The 22,021-nt window shown below is 38.0% G+C and overlaps 1 protein-coding gene across 1 annotated transcript in view; it reads left to right on the top strand.

The window, feature by feature from the left end:
• The window catches only part of Ccdc171 (coiled-coil domain containing 171), a 341,586-nt gene that overhangs the window by 149,456 nt on the left and 170,109 nt on the right, over positions 1 to 22,021 (top strand). The window contains exons 19-21 of the mRNA XM_041652374.1: positions 3,964 to 4,190; positions 4,468 to 4,650; positions 6,075 to 6,260. Of these exons, the coding sequence (XP_041508308.1) occupies positions 3,964 to 4,190; positions 4,468 to 4,650; positions 6,075 to 6,260 (596 nt within the window). The remainder of the gene's footprint in view (positions 1 to 3,963; positions 4,191 to 4,467; positions 4,651 to 6,074; positions 6,261 to 22,021) is intronic.

Here is a 22,021-nt window from a genome sequence, read left to right as displayed (position 1 = left end):
ACTGTGAACAAAATAAACCCTTTCTTTCCCAAGTTGCTTTTGATCCTGGTGTTTCATCTCAATAGTAATCCTAACTAAGACATTGGCTAATATGTTCATTAGAAAAAAAAGTAACTTGTTTGGACATATCTTCTGAATATGTAAATGTCCATTGTTTTATCTCTTTCTTGTATACTGATATATATATATATACATATATGTACCTATATATATATATATGTGTGTGTGTGTGTGTGTGTGTGTGTATTGTTTTTTGAGACAGGGTTTTTCTGTGTAACAGCCCTGGCTGTCATGGAACTAGCTCTTGTAGACCAGGCTGGCCTTGAACTCACAGAGATCCACCTGCCTCTGCCTCCTGAGTGCTGAGATTAAAGGCATGTGCCACCACTGTCCAGCACATATTGATATCTTAATGGAACTAACATTGCTTTTTTTTTTCTTCACAGAACTGGTAGTTTAATAATGAGAGTTTGAAGTCACATTTTAGAAAGTACTTACAGTCTTTGGCCACCGCTTTTATAAACTTTGATGGTGTATTCATAGGCACTGGGCAGAGACTCCGGTTTCCATTTTGCCTCTATAAGAACTGGACAGGTGGCAACCTTTTGCTTTTGTGATAGTGTTTGCCCACTTGAGATAAATTACCTGTTCTAGATATCCAAATGGCGTGCCTGCAAGAGATCATTTACCTCAAACAGGGGAGTACGCTGCTTTCATTGAAGGGCTGAAATATCAATCATTATGGGAATAGAATGTAGGTGGCTCAACGTTTTGGCATGACTGGGCTAAACTAAAAATTTAAATGTAGAAACAAATGCATTTTATTTGATTTCTAAGTTTATTTCTGAGTATATCCAATGGCAACTGGACACAGGTAGAATGTCAGTGCGTTTTATTACTTACTTTCTCAGTAACGAAATCTTAGCTGTCTTGAAGGTAGATGACTCAAGCTCACCCTTGCTAGTAAGTTGCTATGCACCTTACCTCCTATTGCATGCTGCAGTAAACTTTGCAGAAGTCCTATCTACAAAGGGCCAACTCAGAAGCCTAATTGTGTTCATGTCAAGACTGAAGTTTCATATTTGGAAGGTCAAACCAGTGAGAAATTGTATTTCTGTTACTGAGAAGTTATTGCTGTAATTAGAAAGCCAAGACCTCAGTTAGGCCTGGTTGTACATGCCAGCAGCTTTGAAGCACAAGTGGGAGGATGAATCCAGGGCAAGCCTGGCCTACATAGTGAGTTCTAGCTCAGTCTGGGCTGCATTGTGAGGCCTTAGTTAAAAGACAATGTGAAATTAGTAACGCTACTAGCATTAGCAACATTATTCCCCATTGATACTTTTATGCACTTTATTGTTAATTCACTATTACTCTTTGCTTAAAGGGGGCTTCTCATGCTTTCTGAGTTGAAACGCTCCATTTTAATTAGAAAAACACGTCATAGACTCCAGTTGCATTTTTAGTAGCAATAGATTCTGTAATGCTTTCTAAAGACTTCTAGGTTTATTACACACAGCATCAGGGACATGTCATTCTTGTGTGTATTTTGTTATGACAGATAAAGATCAAGCTGCCGTGCTTGCTGCAGCTGAAGGACAGGACTCCTGCAGTAAGTCCTTGTCCCCTCCAGGAGTCCTCCAACCTTCAGGGCTAGAATTGCTAGGCCAGTCGGCTGCTTAGGAACCTGTTTTGAAGATTTATTTGTTGATGTGAAAGCATGCCTGTTCTATGGGGAAAAGTAATTGTGCAACTGTGATCTGCTTCTTTATAAAGGTCACATTATTTAAGTTGGGAAAATGGCTAGCAAATTCTATTAACGTAAAGAAAAAATTGTTTTTAACAGGTATAAATTTTAAAACAGTTGAGACATGTAAACATGAGGATTTTTAGTGGCACTTCTTCTCTGTCATACAGATAAATATGTAATTCTGACCCTACAGTATCTCTTCCTCTTTCATTATAACATGTATTCCATATGGTAAAATGTGAGTTCTATTATAGAAGTGCCTCGTAAAACATAAATTATTTATTGCTCTGACTGTAGCTCATGATGGTTAGCACTCAGGGACTTGGAATGTGTCTTTTGCTAACTTTTTAAAAATTCAGAAGAATGCCTAGTGGAATAGTATTGCCATTTAATTTTCTCTTTCCTAGTGGTTGGTGTCTACCAAACATATTTCAGGGATATAGTAAATAATAACAACAAAAACAAAACAAGAAAGCACTATGTATTATAATTTAATTGTAGTTGAATTTTATTTTAAAGCTCTTTTTATTGAAAATGTCATTACTTTTATGTTACTTAAAAATTTAAAATCAGATTTTATATTTGCGCATGAAAATTAATATTACTTTCTCTTGGTATTTTTGAATGCATTGTTGAGTTCAGTATTGTTGCAGCTGCTATGGAAGTAAAATGGAATGTGATTAATCCAATAAATATATAAAAATATCCACGTATGCTAGCCTGGGATAGTGAAGATAGGGCAGCTGGAAATGAAAGAAGACAAATGAAAAAATACAGTGCAACTAGAGACACAGAGAATACATGTATTTGATATTAAAATGAGATGCTGACTATTAGGAGAAAATTAAATTTTACTATTATTTCATTGAGCAGTGAATTATTTGCTATAATTTTAGTTATTTACTTAACTGTTTTAAATTATGTGTTGAATGTCATCTAAGTGTGCTAGTAATTTTGTCATTCATTACTTACTAAATGTCTCATTATTAACAATTATGTATTTTAATTAAATTTTATATGACTGTGTCCATGACATTCTTTGAGAGTGTATTTATATTGAGTGTCATATAGAATGAAAATATATTATATTATATTTTCAAAACTCACACACTAACAACTAATAAATTTATATATATAGAATATTATACTTTTATCAAATTGGCGATCTTATTTTAAGTGTAACTCGGATGCAGTGTGATTTTCAAATCTTGACTGCTATGTGGCATATAAAATTGATCCTTCCATTTATACATTGAGGAATAGAAGAAATAGAATACAGTTCAAATTTTTGAATACAGAGTGTCTGTAAGGTAGAATGCAGAGTATTGATGAGGCAGTTCTTAATGCCATAGGAAATCATTGATTGCCCTTGGTCAGTGTTGCTCTTTAGTTTTGACCTGTACATAATCTCACAAATAACACAATACAATTTGTCTTGGTAATATTGCCCTTATGACAGAAAGGCAAAATTTAGATTAACTGCAGTAGTAGAGATTCAGAATGTAGTATGTACACCACTAGATTTGGGTTTGAAGACTCCGGTGCTGGTCATCTCACATGGATAAGACAAGGAATGGCAGGTCAAGACCTGCTTTGAATAGGAAAATGAAATTACATAACTTTTATGAAGGTATAAATTAAGCCTATTAACTGTATCTGGAATATCAGTTAGTAGGGAGAATAGTGACAGTTTTGTTTATCAACATTAGGCACAGTTATTAATTACAGACCTAAGGAGCTGGTAGAGCTGATAGATGTGTAGCAAACGTAAGGAGTCTCAAGTCCATTAGACACAGGTTGGGTACTGAAATCCCACCAGGAAATAAGTAATTATAGTTGTAGGCTTTTAACTCTCCTGAATAAAGAAAATTGTGGGTTTTTTTTGTCTGAGAATATAAGTATTATGGGGCTAAGGTCATAATCAGTCATAATTATGAATAGAAATCAAATTATAGGAAGTTTTAGAAAAGGAAAGGGAAAGTGGATTTCTAGAGCAATGCTGTTTTATGCGAAGGTCAGACTGGAGTTGAGGAGGTTCTCTGTAGGGCTGCTGCTCAGTAGTGAGCCAAGCTTGTGCTCAGCTTTTCATAGTAAAGCTCGGTGGGGAAGTGGCTATAAAGGCAGGAGAGCTACATAACTGAAATGTTCTATTGTGATCACTAACACTGTAAAATTAACATGAGGCGACTCATATGTGCTTTTTTTTTCCTTTGAAGATCCAAATTCCAGAATCTGTGGACATTTACTCATAGGTGCAGCCAAGACTTCTTTTGCAAAACTAATGGATAAAATTAGTTTGGCAATGGAAAGTATACCTCTGCATAGCAGCCGGAGCATAACATATGTAGAGAAAGATTCCCTGGTTCAGAGGCTGGCCCGTGGACTTCACAAAGTGAACACGCTGGCCCTGAAGTATGGTTTGCGCAGCCATATGCCTATTATGGTATGTGCTATTTCATTCAGTAGTGACTTTAGGATTTGTGGGCTAGAAAGTGTATTAGCCTATTTATAGTGTAAATCAATTGTATGTGAATAATTTAGTCTCACGGGAACTTTTAATAAAATAAAGCTTCTTGAATAAGTTTACTTGGTTTAGAGATAGCTAGTATTATTTTTTGCATTATTAATGTTTGAGTTCAACTTAGCAAAGTGCTCATTGGTATTGATTTACTAGTAAATCTGTAGCTGATGTTTGTAAATGTACTCTTATTTAACGATAGAAAAGTACTGCATCATTACAAAAGCAAATATTTGGATTTACGCAAAGGCTGCATGCAGCTGAAGTGGAGCGCCGCTCACTGCGCCTAGAGGTTACAGAATACAAACGGACTCTGAGTGAAATGAAAAAGGAGCTTGACAAATCACAGAATCTGCAGATGCAATTAAATGAATTTAAGCACTCTGTAAGTAGATCTGGCCTAGTAATACACCATGGTTTTGTGATGCCTCTTTTTATATGATTTCCTTAACAGTGTTTGTTTGGTTAATAGAAGTAATTCAAAGTCCCTTCAATAGGATTGCTTTGTTTTAAAAGTTTCTGTTATTTATTTTCTAGTTTTATTTTTTTCTAGTGAATAGATTTTTTTTAATACATTATCTTTGAATAGTTTCTCTTACACCAACTCTTCTCAGATCTTCCCTGTTTCTCCTCCTACCCAATTCTTGACCCTTCTTTCTCTCTTTCATTAGGAAACAGACCATCTAAAAAATAACAATTAAAACAAACCAGAATAGGACAAAACAAACAAGCATGTAGGAAAAAATGAGAGAAAAGTACAAGAAATACGTAGAGACACAAGAGACACATGTTTTCACTCACAGGAATCCCTTAAAAACACAAAACCAGAAACTATAATAAGGTATAAACAAAGAGCCTCCATCTACTGCTGGGCATGGAACCTGCCCTTAAGAGTGGATTATATTCCCCAATTTTTCATTCTTTCTTTACATCTATCTATCTATCTATCTATCTATCTATCTATCTATCTATCATCTATCTATCTATCTATCATTCATTTATTCATTCTCAGTGTGTGTGTTTTTGGGTATGAATGTATTTTGTGTTTGTGTATGCTCACTCGTGTACACGTTTGCACCACAGCATGAGTGTGGAAGTTGGAGGACTATGTTTAGGAGTGGGTTATTTGGAATTTCAAGTGTTTTCTAAGATTTTGTTTGACAAAAAGATAACTTTTAAAGTATGATTATTATACTTTAAAAACAAAAGTGATAGTTTATTTTGACTTTTTCTGAGCAAAACAAATTTTATATTTTGTTTTTTTTAAATTTATTTATTTATTAAAGATTTCTGTCTCTTCCCCGCCACCGCCTCCTATTTCCCTCCCCCTCCCCCAATTAAGTCCCCCCCCCAGCCCGAAAAGCAATCAGGGTTCCCTGTCCTGTGGGAAGTCCAAGGAACCCCCACCTCCATCCAGGTCTAGTAAGTTGAGCATCCAAACTGCCTAGGCTCCCACAAAGCCAGTGCGTGCAGTAGGATCAGAAACCCATTAAGTTCTTAGAAATGGTTGCCATTACATTATTTTTCAAATTTCTATTTATGTATAGATATCTGTGAGTATGACATGTGTCTAGGTACCTGTGAAGGCCAGAAGAGGGCATGGTGTCCCCTGGATGCTAGTTGTGAGCCCATCCCTTTGTGGGTGCTTGGAGCTGAATTCTGTTCTGGAGGAGCAGTTGGTGCTCTTAAGCACAGAGCCGTCTCTCCAGCCCCATGCTATGTTCTTTATGTCACCAAATACTGCTCTGAAGAAGAAATAGTACAGCAGTACAATTGCCTTGCAACTGATTTTTCCTCTTCTTCTTAAAGAAATTGATCACCCATGAGAAGTTTGAAAGTGCATGTGAAGAACTAAATAATGCATTACTTCGGGAACAGCAGGCTCAAATGCTGTTGAATGAACAGGCCCAGCAACTACAGGAATTGAATTATAGACTTGAGTTGCACTCCAGCGAGGAAGCTGACAAAAACCAGACTCTTGGAGAAGCTGTTAAGGTATAACTAATCTCTTGTATAATGAGTTATTTGTTGCTTGTATGGATCCTGGTGTGCTTGTGCATGTCATGCATAGCTCCTGATATAGGGGATAGATCCAAAGGTGTGAAATCTTTCTCCATAAATGGTTTTTTTAAGGATGGTGTGAGGTGTCATTCTGTCCTCACCTCGAGCCTTCATGTTCATGTATGGAAGATGTAAAGTGGGCTTTATGACTGGTTGAAAACAACATAGGTATTTTTCTAGGAATATTTTTTAAAATGTGCTTTTTATTGAAATATTTTTCATATAATATATTCTGATCGTTTCTCTTCCTCCAACTCCTCCCAAATCCTCACCATCTATCCACCTACCTACCAACTACATATCCTTTCTTTCTCTCTTTAGAAAACAAAGGCAAACAAAAGCTAAACTAGAATAAAAAATAAAAAAAGCACAAGAAATTCACACACACATATATACACACACAGTTTCTGTGGGCTTGTTGCTGCTGCTTATTATGCTATCTCTGTTTTCTGGGGGGCAGGGGGTGAGAAGACACAGAGGCATAGACACAGATGCTCTTTATTGTAAAAAGTGGGGGTTGGGGTGGGGAGGTGGAGGGTGGGGAGTGGAAGGGTATGGGGTTAGGGAAATTAAGCTGCCATAGGATCATTTCTGGTTGGTCCTTTTGAAGCTGGGGCTCACTGCTGGTGTGTTGTGATTGGCTAGGAGCACGTGTCATTAGTTACCATGCTTTTGGTCTGCTGACAGGTCGTCTTGGCCAATTTTGCTTACTCATTGTGAGTTTGTATGTGCTTGCTTGTGCTCGCATGATTGCCCTGCCTTAACACACACACACACACACACACACACACACACACACACACACACATCTACACACCCTGAAAAAACAAAAAATTTAGAAATAGTTATATACAAGCAAAAGATCTTATAATAAGATAAAATGCCCAAACAAAGTTGTATGAGACAAAACATCTATAAAATTCTATTGAGTTCATTTTGTGTTGGCCATCTACTGCTGGGCATGAGACTGCTCTTAGGTGTGGTTAATTGTGAGATTAAAAGTGAGATTCCATTGAAGAAAACTATTTTTTCCTTGTAAACAATGTCAGCTAGATACTGCTTCTTGGTTAGGGATGGGAGGCTATGTCTACTTCTCCTTTTCAACACTGGGATCTTGTCTAACTTGAACCTGTACAGGCCCTGAATGTGTTGCCACAGGCTCTGTGAGTTTATCCGTGCTTCAGTCCTGTTGTGTTAGTCAATTGCCTCTTCTACGTGGCTCGCTGAGCCCTGAGGGAAGGGGTTTGATGAAGGTAATCTCGTTTATGACTTTGTTTTCTGAAGTCTCTTACTCTCAGCACATAGATCTCTGTGTTAGTTCCTATCTACTGCTGAGAGGAAGCTTCCCTGCTGATGGCTTAGGTACTGATCTAGAGTAAAGCAGTGTGTCATTAGGAGTTCTTTTATTGCTGTGTTTATTTGGTTTTCTCCCAGGCTCATGGCCTAGGTTCTTGGCACCTGTGCAGTGTCAGGCACGGGTTTTATCTCAAGAATAGACCTTAAACCTAAGCAAAGAGTAGTTGGTTATTACTGTAATTCTTGTGTCACTATTGCACCAGCATATGGTGCAGGCAGGTCACTCTTGTAGATTTTAGGGTTGGTATCTGGGTTGCTGGTACCTTTCTCCTCTGGTAGCATTCAGAGCACCTTCCAGGACTATGAACACTAGTCAGTAGGGTTGTGGCTTTAGGTAGGCACCAACTCATCTTCTCTGTGTTTAATGAGATAAACGAATGTTGTCTTTAGCAATAGGGTTTATCATCAGTTTGTGGAGAACAACCGATAGCCTTGGAAATAACTTGAGAGGTTTGGGGTTTCCATACAGCCCCTTTGGCCAATGGCTCAACTAGATATAACCCATCCTGACACAAGAGATATTACTTGCTGGTGAAAGATATCTATTTAGGGTTTTGTCTCCACCATTATTTGGTGATATCATTTAGATTTCTTTCATATATGTATATAATTTGAGAAGTGTCTACAGTAGTCGGTTTTCATATGACCTCTCAAATGGCTCTCAGTACTAGTTGCCCCTCCCCATATTCCCTCTCTTACCTTTCTCTCCATCTCCCCATTTAGTCCCCCTCTTATGATTCTCCAGTCTCTCCATAACTACATGTTTTATTTCTCCTTCCTTGGGAGATACCCTAGACTCTACACTGTACCTAACCTCTGTGGTCCCATGGATTGTAGCATGCCTACCAAAAGTTTAAGAACTAACATCCACATATAAGAGAATACATAAAATACTTGAATTTTGGGGGTATAGGTTACTTCACTCAGGATGAGTTTTTCCTTTGATTTGGGATTCTTCTCCTTTGTCTAGTCCTGTTTTTCTTAGATTTGGTCTTTTCATAGTGTTCCAGATTTTCTAGATGTTTGTGCCTGGATTTAACATGTTCTTTGCCTGAGGTCTTCACTTCTTCTACCTTGTCTCCATTCCTGAGATTCTTCCATGCTATAATCTGTTGGTGAGCTTCACCTCTCAGGTATTTGTCTCCATTCCTGAGATTCTTCCATGCTTGTAATCTGTTGGTGAGCTTCACCTCTGAGGTCTTTGTTTGACTTTCTAAATTTTCATTTCCAGTTTTATTTTTGTTTGGGTTTCTTATTGATTTTATTTCCTTATTACATTCTTCTTTTATGTTATGAATTGTTTTTATTATTTTATTTTACTGTTGTGTTTTCACACACTTTATTAAGGGATTTATCCTATCTTTTTTTTAATTTATTTATTTATTAAAGATTTCTGTCTCTTCCCAGCCACCGCCTCCCATTTCCCTTCCCCTCCCCTAATTAAGTCCCCCCCCCCCAGCCCGAAAAGCAATCAGGGTTCCCTGTCCTGTGGGAAGTCCAAGGAACCCCCCACCTCCATCCAGGTCTAGTAAGTTGAGCATCCAAACTGCCTAGGCTCCCACAAAGCCAGTGCGTGCAGTAGGATCAGAAACCCAGTGCCATTGTTCTTGAGTTCTCAGTAGTCCTCATTGTCCGTTATGTTCAGAGAGTCCGGTTTTATCCCAGGCTTTTCCAGACCCAGGCCAGCTGGTCTTGGTGAGTTCCCAGTAGAACATCCCCATTGACTCAGTGTGTGGGTGCACCCCTCATGGTCCTGAGTTCCTTGCTCGTGCTCTCTCTCCTTCTGCTCCTGATTTGGACCTTGAGAATTCAGTCCTGTGCTCCAATGTGGGTCTCTGTCTCTGTCTCCTTTCATCGCTTGCTGAAGGTTAATATTCAGGAGGATGCCTATATGTTTTTCTTTGGGTTCTCCTTATTTAGCTTCTCTAGGATCACTAATTATAGGCTCAATGTCCTTGGTTTATGGCTAGAAACCAAATATGAGTGAGTACATCCCATGTTCCTCTTTTTGTGTCTGGCTTACCTCACTCAGGATAGTGTTTTCTATTTCCATCCATTTGTATGCAAAATTCAAGAAGTCCTTGTTTCTTACTGCTGAATAATACTCTAATATGTATATATTCCATACTTTCTTCATCCATTCTTCCATTGAAGGGCATCTAGGTTGTTTCCAGGTTCTGGCTATGACAAACAATGCTGCTATGAACATAGTAGAGCATATACTTTTGTTGTATGATAAGGCCTCTCTTGGGTATATTCCCGAGAGTGGTATTGCGGGGTCCAGGGGTAAGTTGATCCCAAATTTCCTGAGAAACCGCCACACTGCTTTCCAAAGTGGTTGCACAAGTTTGCATTCCCACCAGCAATGGATGAGTGTACCCCTTTCTTCACAACCTCTCCAACAAAGGCTATCATTGGTGTTTTTGATTTTCGCCATTCTGACAGGTGTAAGATGGTATCTTAAAGTTGTCTTGATTTGCATTTCCCTGATTGCTAAGGAAGTTGAGCATGACCTTAAGTGTCTTTTGGCCATTTGAAGTTCTTCTGTTGAGAATTCTCTGTTCAGCTCAATGCCCCATTTTATAATTGGGTTGGTTAGCCTTTTACAGTCTAGTTTCTTGAGTTCTTTATATATTTTGGAGATCAGACCTTTGTCAGTTGCGGGGTTGGTGAAGATCTTCTCCCAGTTAGTGGGTTGCCTTTGTGTCTTAGTGACAGTGTCCTTTGCTTTACAGAAGCTTCTCAGTCTCAGGAGGTCCCATTTATTCAATGAGGTCCTTAATGTCTGTGCTGCTGGGGTTGTATGTAAGAAGTGGTCTCCTGTGCCCATGTGTTGTAGAGTACTTCCCACTTTCTCTTCTATCAGGTTTAGTGTGTTCAGACTGATATTGAGGTCTTTAATCCATTTGGACTTGAGTTTTGTGCATGGTGATAGATATGGATCTGTTTTCATTCTTCTACAGGTAGACATCCAGTTTTGCCAGCACAATTTGTTGAAGATGCTCTCTTTTTTCCATTGTATACTTTTAGCTCCTTTATCAAAAATCAGGTGTTCATAGGTTTGTGGGTTAATGTCAGGGTCTTCTATTCGATTCCATTGGTCGACTTCTCTGTTTTTATGCCAATACCAAGCTGTTTTCAATACTGTAGCTCTGTAGTAGAGTTTGAAGTCAGGGATGGTAATGCCTCCAGACGCTCCTTTGTTGTATAAGATTGTTTTGGCTATCCTGGGTTTTTTGTTTTTCCATATAAAGTTGATTATTGTCTTCTCCAGATCTGTGAAGAATTTTGATGGGATCTTGATGGGGATTGCATTGAATCTATAGATTGCTTTTGGTAGAATTGCCATTTTTACTATGTTGATCCTCCCAATCCAGAAGCAAGGAAGATCTTTCCATTTTCTGGTGTCATCTTCAATTTCTTTCTTCAAAGACTTAAAGTTCTTGTCAAATAGATCTTTCTCATCCTTGGTCAGATTTACCCCAAGATATTTTATGCTATTTGTGGCTATCGTGAAAGGTGATGCTTCTCTAATTTCCCTCTCTGTTTCCTTATCCTTAGTGTATAGGAAGGCCACTGATTTTTTGGAGTTGATCTTGTATCCTGCCACATTACTAAAGGTGTTTATCAGCTGTAGGAGTTCTTTGGTAGAGTTTTTGGGGTCGCTTATGTATACTATCATATCATCTGCAAATAACGAGAGCTTAACTTCTTCTTTTCCGATACGAATCCCCTTGATCCCTTTATGTTGTCTTATTGCTATTGCTAGAACTTCAAGCACTATATTGAAGAGGTATGGAGAGAGTGGACATCCTTGTCGTGTTCCTGATTTTAGTGGGATGGCTTTGAGTTTTTCTCCATTTAATTTAATGTTAGCTGACGGCTTGCTGTAAATAGCTTTTATTATATTTAGGTATGACCCTTGTATCCCTATTCTCTCCAAGACTTTTATCATAAAGGGGTGTTGAATTTTGTCAAATGCTTTTTCAGCATCTAATGAAATGATCATATGGTTTTTTTCTTTCAGTTGATTTATATGCTGGATTACATTGATAGATTTGCGTATGTTGAACCAGCCCTGCATCTCTGGGATGAAGCCTACTTGATCATAATGGATCATTTTTCTAATGTGTTCTTGGATTCGGTTTGCCAGTATTTTATCGAGAATTTTTGCGTCGATATTCATGCGTGAGATAGGCCTGTAATTTTCTTTCTTGGTTGGGTCTTTGTGTGGTTTTGGTATCAGGGTAACTGTAGCTTCATAAAAGGAATTTGGCAATGACTCTTCTGTTTCTATATTGTGAAATACATTAAGGAGTATAGGCATTAGCTCTTCTTGGAAGTTCTGGTAGAATTCTGCATTGAAACCATCTGGTCCTGGGCTTTTTTTGGAAGGTAGATTTTTGATAACGGTTTCTAGTTCTTCGCGACTAACAGGTCTATTTAGATCGTTCACCTGGTTTTGGTTTAGCTTTGGTATGTGGCACTTATCTAAAAACATGTCCATTTCTTTTGCATTTTCTAGTTTTGCGGCATACAGGCTTTTGTAGTAAGATCTAATGAGTCTCTGAATTTCCTCTGTGTCTGTGGTTATGTCCCCCTTTTCATTTCTGATCTTATTTATTTGCGTGTTCTCTCTCTGTCGTTTAATTAGTTTGGATAGGGGTTTGTCGATCTTGTTGATTTTCTCCAAGAACCAACTTTTTGTTTCATTGATTCTTTGGACTGTTTTCTGCGTTTCTATTTTGTTGATTTCCGCCCTCAGTTTGATTATTTCCAGTCTTCTGCTCCTCCTGGTCATGTCTGCTTCTTTTTTTTCTAAAGCTTTCAGGTGTGCTGTTAAGTCTCCGATGTATGCTTTCTCTGTTTTCTTTAAGTGGGCACTTAGTGCTATGAACTTTCCTCTTAGCACTGCTTTCATAGTGTCCCATAGGTTTGAGTATGTTGTTTCTCTATTTTCATTGAATTCCAGGAAGACTTTAATTTCCTTCTTGATTTCTTCCTTAACCCAGGTGTGGTTCAGTAGTTGACTGTTCAGTTTCCATGAGTTTGTCGGCTTTCTGGAGGTAGTATTGTTGTTGAATTCTAACTTTAATCCGTGGTGATCTGATAAGACGCAGGTGGACACTGATATTTTTTTGTATCTGTGGAGGTTTCCTTTGTTTCCGAGTATGTGGTCAATTTTCGAGAAGGTTCCATGGGCTGCAGAGAAGAAGATATATTCTTTCCTATTTGGGTGGAATGTTCTATAGATGTCTGTTAAGTCCATTTGCTTCATTACCTCCAGTAGTTCTCTTACTTCTCTATTAGGTTTCTGTCTGATTGACCTGTCCATTGCTGAGAGAGGTGTATTGAAGTCTCCTACTACTAGTGTGTGTGGTTTGATATCTGCCTTGAGTTTTAGTAATATTTCTTTTACATACATGGGTGCTTTTATATTAGGGGCATAAATATTCAGGATTGAGACATCATCCTGACAAATTGTTCCTGTTATGAGTATAAAGTGTCCATCTCGATCTCTTCTGATTGATTTTAGTTTGAAGTCAGTTTTGTTAGAAATTAATATGGCCACACCTGCTTTTTTCTTAGGACCATTTGCTTGAAAGACCTTTTCCCAACCCTTTACTCTGAGTAGATGCCTGTCTTTGTGGTTGAGATGTGTTTCTTGCAAACAGCAGAATGTTGGATCCTGTTTTCGTATCGAATCTCTTAGCCTGTGCCTTTTTATAGGTGAGTTGAGACCATTAATATTAAGTGATATTAATGACCAGTGGTTGTTCATGCCGGATATTCTTGTTGTTTTTGGAAGTAGAATTTGTGTGTCTCCCTTCTTTGAGTTGTGCTAGTGAAGGGTCGCTAGATGCCTGAGTTATTCTAGGCAGTGTTGGCAATGTTGGATTCCTTGGGTTGCGGTTTTCCTTCTATTACTTTCTGTAGGGCTGGATTCGTGGCTACGTATTGCTTAAATTTGTTCTTATCCTGGAATGTCTTGGTTTCTCCATTTATAGTGAACGAAAGCTTGGCTGGGTATAGTAGTCTGGGCTTGCATCCATGGTCTCTTAGCTTCTGCAGTACTTCTATCCAGGACCTTCTGGCTTTCATTGTTTCCATAGAGAAATCAGGTGTAAGTCTGATCGGTTTACCTTTATAAGTTACTTGGCCTTTTTCCTTTGCAGCTCTTAGTATTCTTTCTTTAACCTGTATATTTTGTGTTTTGATTATTATATGGCGAGGGGATGTTTTCCTTTGATCCAGTCTGTGTGGTGTTCTGTATGCTTCTTGAATATTCAAAGGAATATCTTTCTTTAAGTTGGGAAAGTTTTCTTCCATAATTTTGTTCAAAATATTTTCTGGGCCTTTGAGCTGTGACTCTTCTCCTTCTTCTATTCCTATTATTCTTTTATTTGGTCTTTTTATTGTGTCCCATAATTCCTGAATGTTTTGTGATGAGAATTTGTTGGCTTTGCAGTTTTCTTTGATCAGAGTGTTTATTTTCTCTATGGTGTCCTCAGAATCTGAGATTCTTTCTTCTATTTCTTGTATTCTATTGATTATGCTTGTTTCTGTAGGCTGTGCTCGTTGACCTAGATTTTCCATATCCAGCTGGTCCTCAGTTTGTGTTTTCTTCCTTGCTTCCATTTCAGTTTTCAATTCTTGAACTGTTTCCATTACCTGTTTGATCGTTCTTTCTTGGTTTCCCAGGGTATTATGTACATATTTACTCATTTCTTCAAATTTTTGGTTATACTTCTCATCCATTTCTATAAGGGCATTTTTCACATGTTGTTTAAGGGACTCTACTGCTTTCAAAAAGTCAATTTTTTCCACTTTTTCTGTGTTAGGGTGTTGGAGACCTTCTGTTGTAAGATCATTGGGTTCTGGTGTTTTCATGCTGATTTTCAGATTATTGGGTGGATTCTTTGCTTGACGCCTGCCCATCTCCTCCTATCGATGCTATCTAAGGGGTCTGTTAAAACTGGTTCAGGTTTCCCTGCTGGCCAGGGGCTCCTCTTACAAAATGCCCTTGCTCTGTTTCCTGGTTCCTGCCGGGGGGGGGGGGCGTGGGGGGGCAAATCCCTCTCACCCCTCAGAAGGGTCTTCAAGAATAGGACCGGGCTCCTCCTCTCACCAAGAGTGAGAGTTGGAGTCTCCAGTGGGAAGACTCGCAGTGGGAGGCAAGGCAGCTGCAAGTGGCTTGGTAAGGACTGAGGGTGAGAATGGAGGACAGGAAGGGGGTGTGATTCACCTGCTCGAGTCCCAGCCTGTCGTGACCTTTGGAGGTCCAGGAAGATAGTGTTTCTGGGCATTAGGGGATGACACAAAGCTTTGGGAATGGACTAGAGGGGAGGGCTGAAGGGTCCATAGGAAGGAGCAAAGCATTCCAAGGCTTGGCAGAGTCTTCAGTAGTAATGTTTTTAAAAATTGGATTCCTTTGAATATATTTAATGTTTAGCTTTTTTCCTTTTTGATTGACAAATCTTTTTATTTATTTATTTATTTAATTGAGAAAAAAAAATTCTGCCTCCTCCCAGCCTCCCACTCCTCCCCCCCTTCCCCCACTCCTTTCCCTCTCCCTCTCCAGTCTGAAGAGCAGTCAGGGTTCCCTGCCCTGTGGAAAGTCCAAAGTCCTCCCCCCTCCATCCTGGTCTAGGAAGGAGAACATCCAAACTGGCTAGGCTCCCACAAAGCCAGAACATGAAGTAGGATCAAAACCCAGTGCCATTGTCCTTGGCTTCTCAGCAGCCCTCATTGTCCGCCATATTCAGAGAGTCCGGTTTTATCCCATGCTTTTTCAGTCACAGTCCAGCTGGCCTTGGTGAGCTCCAATAGATCAGCCCCACTGTCTCCGTGGGTGGGTGTACCCCTTGTGGTCCTGACTTCTTTGCTCATGTTCTTCCTTCTTCTGTTTCTCATTGGGACTTTGGGAGCTCAGTCCAGTGCTCCAATGTGGGTCTCTGTCTCTATCTCCATCCATCACCAGATGAAGGTTCTATGGTGATATGCAAGATATTCATTAGTATGGCTATAGTATAGGATCATTTCAGGTTCCCTATCCTCAGCTGCCCCAGGAACTAACTGGGGACCTTGCCTTGGGCACCTGGAAGCTCCTCTAGGTCCAAGTCTCTTGCCCACCCTAAGATGGCTCCCTTAATTAAGATATGTGCTTCCCTGCTCCCCTATCCAACCTTCCTTTATCCCAATCATCCCGTTGCCCCAAGTTCTCCCCATCCTACCCTTCTCACTTTTCTCTCCCCATCTCCCTTTACCCCCCTCCCACCCCACCCTTAAGATCCCGATTTTTGCCTGGCAATCTTGTCTACTTCCCATATCCAGGAGGATAGCTATATGTTTTTCTTTGGATTCACCTTCTTATCTAGCTTCTTTAGGATAACAAATTATAGACTCACTGACCTTTATTTTGACAAATCTTATATGCTTACACTTGGAAAGCTTGTGTCGTGTGACAAAACTTTCCCTGGGGAGATGCAATACATAGGCTTACTTACTCCAGGTAGAGAACCCATGAATCAGACCAAAGTATGAATACCACCAAAGTTCAACTTGGTGAACCAATGAGTTTTTAAAGGATTATTTTCAGTAATGTGGGTTGGGGTGTCCTTTCTAAGTGACTTTGTCTAAACCTCTTTCAGGCAGCTGGTCTGGTTTCAACATCTGCTTTGCAGCTTTTTCTTTTCTAAGAGTCTTCTTGGCAGCTTGGTTTGGTTGAGACTTCTCTTCTGCTTGTCTTATCTGAGAGTGATTTTCAGCAGCTTTATTGCTTACCCTCGGTAGGAGAGCCTCGTGAACCTGGTCAGTTTCTGGTACTTCCTGAAGCTAATTTGAGTTGTTTATCTTTGATGGAAACTAAATTTTTAAACATATTTATTATTCACATCATTTAACATCCACTCTTTTAGTAATTTTGAAATACACACTGTTTTTAACTATAGTCATTGAAGAATAGAGTACCAGAATTTATTCTTCATGTGTAGCTATGACTTTGTACCATTTAACCAGCATTCCCCCTTTTCCAGACTCTGTTAACCACTGGATGTATGTGTTCTGTATTAACCTAATTTATTATTAATAAATTTATATTTATTCCATATTTTTCCTCATGTTCATTTTCTCCTCAAAGTAGTATAAAATGAATACCCTGGTATCTAAATCTTTATATATATATCTGTGATTTCTTAATTAGGATTAACTCCTAGATGAGGAATTACTTGGTCAAAAGCCACAAACCATTTTATTTTTGAGATAAGAGTCATGCCATAGAGTCCAAATTGACCTTGAAGTCATGATCCCTGTGTGTTAGCCCTCCAAGTGCTGAGATTACAGGCATATGCCACCACACCTGGCTTCCCACAGACATTGTTAAAGTGCATATTTTATCAGTTGACTCACAGCAAGTTTTTAATGAATTTCATTAGCTCTTAGATGTTTGAAAACTGTACATTTGCCCAACCTGGCAGTTTCTATTTACAGAATTTTTGCTAACTTAATACACATGTTTCTTATCTTAATTTATATTTCTTTGATTATTAATTCAGCATTTTTACAAGTATATTGATCATTAAACATTTTTGTGCTTCCTGTCCTATAAATAGATAATATAATTAACAGGGTCATATGGGAGTCTTCCTGTAAATGCTGGCACTTGTGTTTAGATATCATATCTTCCAGATGATAGAGTTGCTTGAGTTAGTTTCTTTAAAATATGAATAGCTTAAATGTTGTTGTCAGGAGTGGAAAATTGTTTAATTACTATCTCTTAATTAGAACTAGCAGGTGGTAATGTAAAAATGTTCTCTTGTGGGAGGTAGCATGGTTCAGTGGAAGAAAAAACTGGCCTTGGAACAAGGATTCTCTAATTCAAATCCCACTTCTGTCACTTGAGCAAATTACTTAACCTTTCTCAGCCTTGCTTTCTTCTGCAGAGATAGGGATAATGATACCCAAGTTACAGGATTTTCATGAGACTAAATTAAGATACTATTTGAAAGCAATTATATGCTTGATAAATATTCTTCTGTGGTTTTCATAAGACTTTAAAACAATAAGATTTATAGGTTTCTATTTATAAAATAAAACATATTCATGAATAGAAGATAAAGAAAATAGAGAAGAGTAAAAATGCTGCCTATGATTTATTATCTGAAAATAGCCACAGTTTAGGGGTTTCTTTATATTTACTTATTTACTGGTTAATTTCATATGTGTGTGTGTGTGTGTGTGTGTGTGTGTTTATGTGTGCGTCTCATATGGTGGAAGGAGAGAATGACTCCCACAAGTTGTCCTCTGACCTACACATTTATGATTTGGCATGTGTAGGTATGCACACACATAATAAATACATGTAAAAGAAGAAGGAAACTTGCCTTTGGCTTTTAGTTTATAATCATTATTGAGTTAAGGGAGCTTTATTCCTTGATTATACATATTTAAAAATAACATGACTTGATATTGGATATTGAAAATGTATTCTAAGCTCCCATTGAGATAATTATTTTGTTTTTCTTTCTTACTATATTATGCTATGTTAGATTATATTGGGTACTGGCATGTGAGTGAGCTAAGGATTTTTTGGCATATATGGTGAACAAGTAAACATAAAAGAATAAGTAGTAAAGCCTGTACCTGGCATAATCACACGTGGAGTAGTGTCTTAGTTCTTTCTTTGGCTGCTCTAACAGAACACCATAGACTTGGTAATTCATACAAACAGAAATTTACTTTTCACAGTTCTGGAGGGTGCAGGAATAGCAGCAGGGTTCTGGCCTCTGTTGAAGGTCTTTCTACATCATCCTGTCGCAGACAGCAGAGGGCAAGACAACTTGGGTGATGAGAAAGGGAAGGTAGCTAAATTTACCCCCTTCCTTTTTGAGAACAAATCATAAGGAAATTTATTTTAAAATCATTTTTGGTAAACATGTAATTGTATCACTTATTAAAGATAAACACAAAATCATTATGCTAATGAAGTAATAGCCTTATTTTTCCATGAAGAATTAAGTTTTGGCTGATTATATGATATTGCAAGATACAGAATATCTTCAAGACTTTTCAAAGTCTATAAATATATTTTTTAAATATTTTTTATTGAGCTATATATTTTTCTCTGCTCCTCTCCCTACCTCTCCCCTCCCTTTCTACCTTCTCCCTTAGTCCCCATGCTCCCAATTTGCTCAAAAGATCTTGCCTTTTTTACTTACAATGTGGATTAGATCCATGTATGTCTCTCTTAAGGTCCTCATTATTGTCTAGGTTCTCTGGGATTGTGAATTGTAGGCTCGTTTTCTTTGCTTCATAAAAACCACTTATGAGTGAGTACATATGATATTTGTCTTTATGGGTCTGGTTTACCTCACTCAGTATGATATTTTCTAGATCCATCCTTTTCCCCGTAAATTTCAAGATGTCATTATTCTTTTTTGCTGTGTAGTACTCCATTGTGTAAATGTACCACATTTTTCTTTTCCATTCTTTGGTCGAGGGGCATTTAGGTTGTTTCTAGGTTCTGGCTATGAAAAACAATACTGCTATGAACATAGTTGAGCATATGTCTTTGTGGTTTGATTGAGCATCCTTTGTGTATATACCCAAAAGTGGTATTGCTGGGTCTTGAGGTAGGTTGTTTCCTAATTTTCTGAGAAATTGCCATACTGATATCCAAAGGGGCTGTACCACTTTGCACTCCCACCAGCAATGGAGGAGTGTTTCCTTTACCCTACATCCTCTCCAGCATAAGTTGTCATCAGTGTTTTTGATCTTGATCATTCTTACAGGTGTTAGATGTAATCTCAGAGTTGTTTTGATTTTCATTTCTCTGATGGCTAAAGATGTTGAGCATTTCCTTAAGTGTCTTTCAGCCATTTTAGATTCCTATGTTGAAAGTTCTCTGTTTAGGTTTGTACTCCATTTTTTTTAGTTGGATTATTTGTTTTTTTGATGACCAGTTTCTTGAGTTCTTTATTTTGGAGATCAGTCCTCTGTCTGATGTGGGGTTAGTGAAATTTTTTCCCATTCTGTAGACTGTCTTTTTGTCTTGTTGACCATGTCCTTTGCTTACAGAAGCTTTTCAGTTTCAGGAGGTCCCATTTATTAATTGTTTTTCTCAGTGTCTGTACTACTGGGGTTATATTTAGGAAGTGGTCTCCTGTGCCAATGAATTCAAGTGTACTTCCCACTTTCTCTTCTATGAGGTTAAGTGTGGTTGGCTTTAAATTGAGGTCTTTGATCCATTTAGAGTTGAGTTTTGTGAATGGTGATAGATATGGATCTATTTTCATCCTTCTACATGTTTATATCCAGTTATGCCAGCACCATTTGTTGAATATGCTTTCTTTTTTCCATTTTATACTTTTTTGCTTCTTTGTCAAAAATCACGTGTTTGTAAGTGTGTGGATTGATACCTGAGTCTTTGATTCAGATCCTCCTGTCTGTTTTTATGCCAATACCAGACTGTTTTCAGTACTATAGCTCTGTAGTAGAGTTTGGAGTCAGGGATTGTGATGCCTCTAGAATTTCCTTTATTGTACAGGATTGTTTAGGCTATACAGGGTTTTTTTTTTTTTGCTTTTCCATATGAAGCTGAGCATTGTTCTTTCAAGGTCTGTGAAGAATTTTGCTGGGATTTTGATGGGCATTGTATTGAATTTGTAAATTGCTTTTGGTAAGATTGTCATTTTTACTATGTTAATTCTACCTACCCAAGAATATGGGAGATCTTTTTATTTTCTGGTGTCTTCTTTAATTTCTTCCTTCAAAGATTTAAAGTTTTTGTCATACAGGTCTTCCATTTGTTTGGTTAGAGTTACTCCGAGATATTTTATGCTACTTGTGGCTATTGTGAAGGATGACATTTCTCTGATTTCTTTCTCAGCTCATTTATCATCTGTGTAAAGGGGAGGGCTACTGATTTCTTTGAACTAATCTTGTATCTTGCTACCTTACTGAAAGTGTTTATGAATCGTAGAATTTCCTTGGTAGAATTTTTGGGATCACTTATGTAAACTATAATATCATCAACAAATAGTGAGAGTCTGACTTCTGATTTGTATCCTCTTGATCTCCTTTTGTTGTCTTATTGCTCTAGCTAGAATCTCAAGAACTATATTGAATAGATATAGAGAGAGTGGAGAACCTTGTCTTGTTCCTGATTTCAGTGGGAACGCTTTGTGTTTCTCTCCATTTAGTTTGACATTGGCTGTTGGCTTGCTGCATATCACAGTTATTATGTTTAGGTATGTTCCTTGTATCCATGTTCTCTCCAAGGTCTTTATCATGAAGGGATGTTGTATTTTGTTGAAGGCTTTTTTGGCATCTAATGAGATGATCATGTGTTTTTTTTCCAGTTTGTTTATATGGGGGATTACATTGACAGATTTTCATATGTTGAACCATCCCTGCATCTCTGGGATGAAGCTGACTGATCATGGTGGATGATTTTTCTGATGTGTTCTCTTTTTTTGTCTTTTTAAAATTAACTTATTTATTTATTTTTATTAAAAATTTCCACCTCCTTCCCTCCTCCCATTTCCCTCTGGACTGGGACTGATGGAGCATCTGATGTGTTCTTAAATTCAGTTTGCCAGTATTTTATTGAGTATTTTTACATCAATATTCATGAGTGAGAATGGTTCCTATCTTAAGAGAACATTTACTTGCATGATGCGTGACGTCAGGGAGGGCTACTGTGAGATGGGTACTAGATAATATGTCTACTAGATACACAGGAATGCAGGAGCTGTTCCTGGAGAGTGGATAAAAGTAAGTTAGTTACTGAAGAACAGACACCCCAGTCTCTTCACACACGAATATAGAATCTTAGTATATACCCCTGCTATGATTCAAGGGCAGTTTGGCTGAGAAATTACCTTGAAAATGGTCTAGTTTTTTCAGAATCAATATTCTTATAGGAAGAACTTGAAAATCATTCAGCAAGGATGTTACTGCAGGATAGAGAACACAGAAATCTTTGGGGGAATTCAGCATTACAGTTCATATTATTCCACATCAACTAAGAAAATTTGTATCTCAGGTGGTACAAATAAAAAATGTACTGAAGTGTCAGGGCCCATGACAGATAGAGTGATAACCTACCAGATGAGTGATTCTCTAGTAGGGTGCCCCACCTGTAAAGGCTGTGCAGTTACTGGCTGTGGAATCCAGTTGCTCCTGTCTGTAATTTTTTTTCTCATGAGTCATTTATTTCTTTCCTAAGAATTTCATTTCCTCCTTAAAAATAGCTTTGGGTATTTTCCGACTGCTTGTATGTTTATCTCATGAAAATATTCCATCTACGTACACATGTATCATGTGTGTGTGTGTGTGTC

The sequence above is a fragment of the Microtus oregoni genome, unplaced genomic scaffold (assembly GCF_018167655.1).
Source record: "Microtus oregoni isolate MIOR12 unplaced genomic scaffold, Mior012 000005F_ref0000423, whole genome shotgun sequence".
NCBI lineage: Eukaryota > Metazoa > Chordata > Mammalia > Rodentia > Cricetidae > Microtus > Microtus oregoni.
The sequence above is the reverse complement of the archived record's forward strand: the minus strand, read 5'-3'. Positions and strand labels throughout refer to the sequence as shown.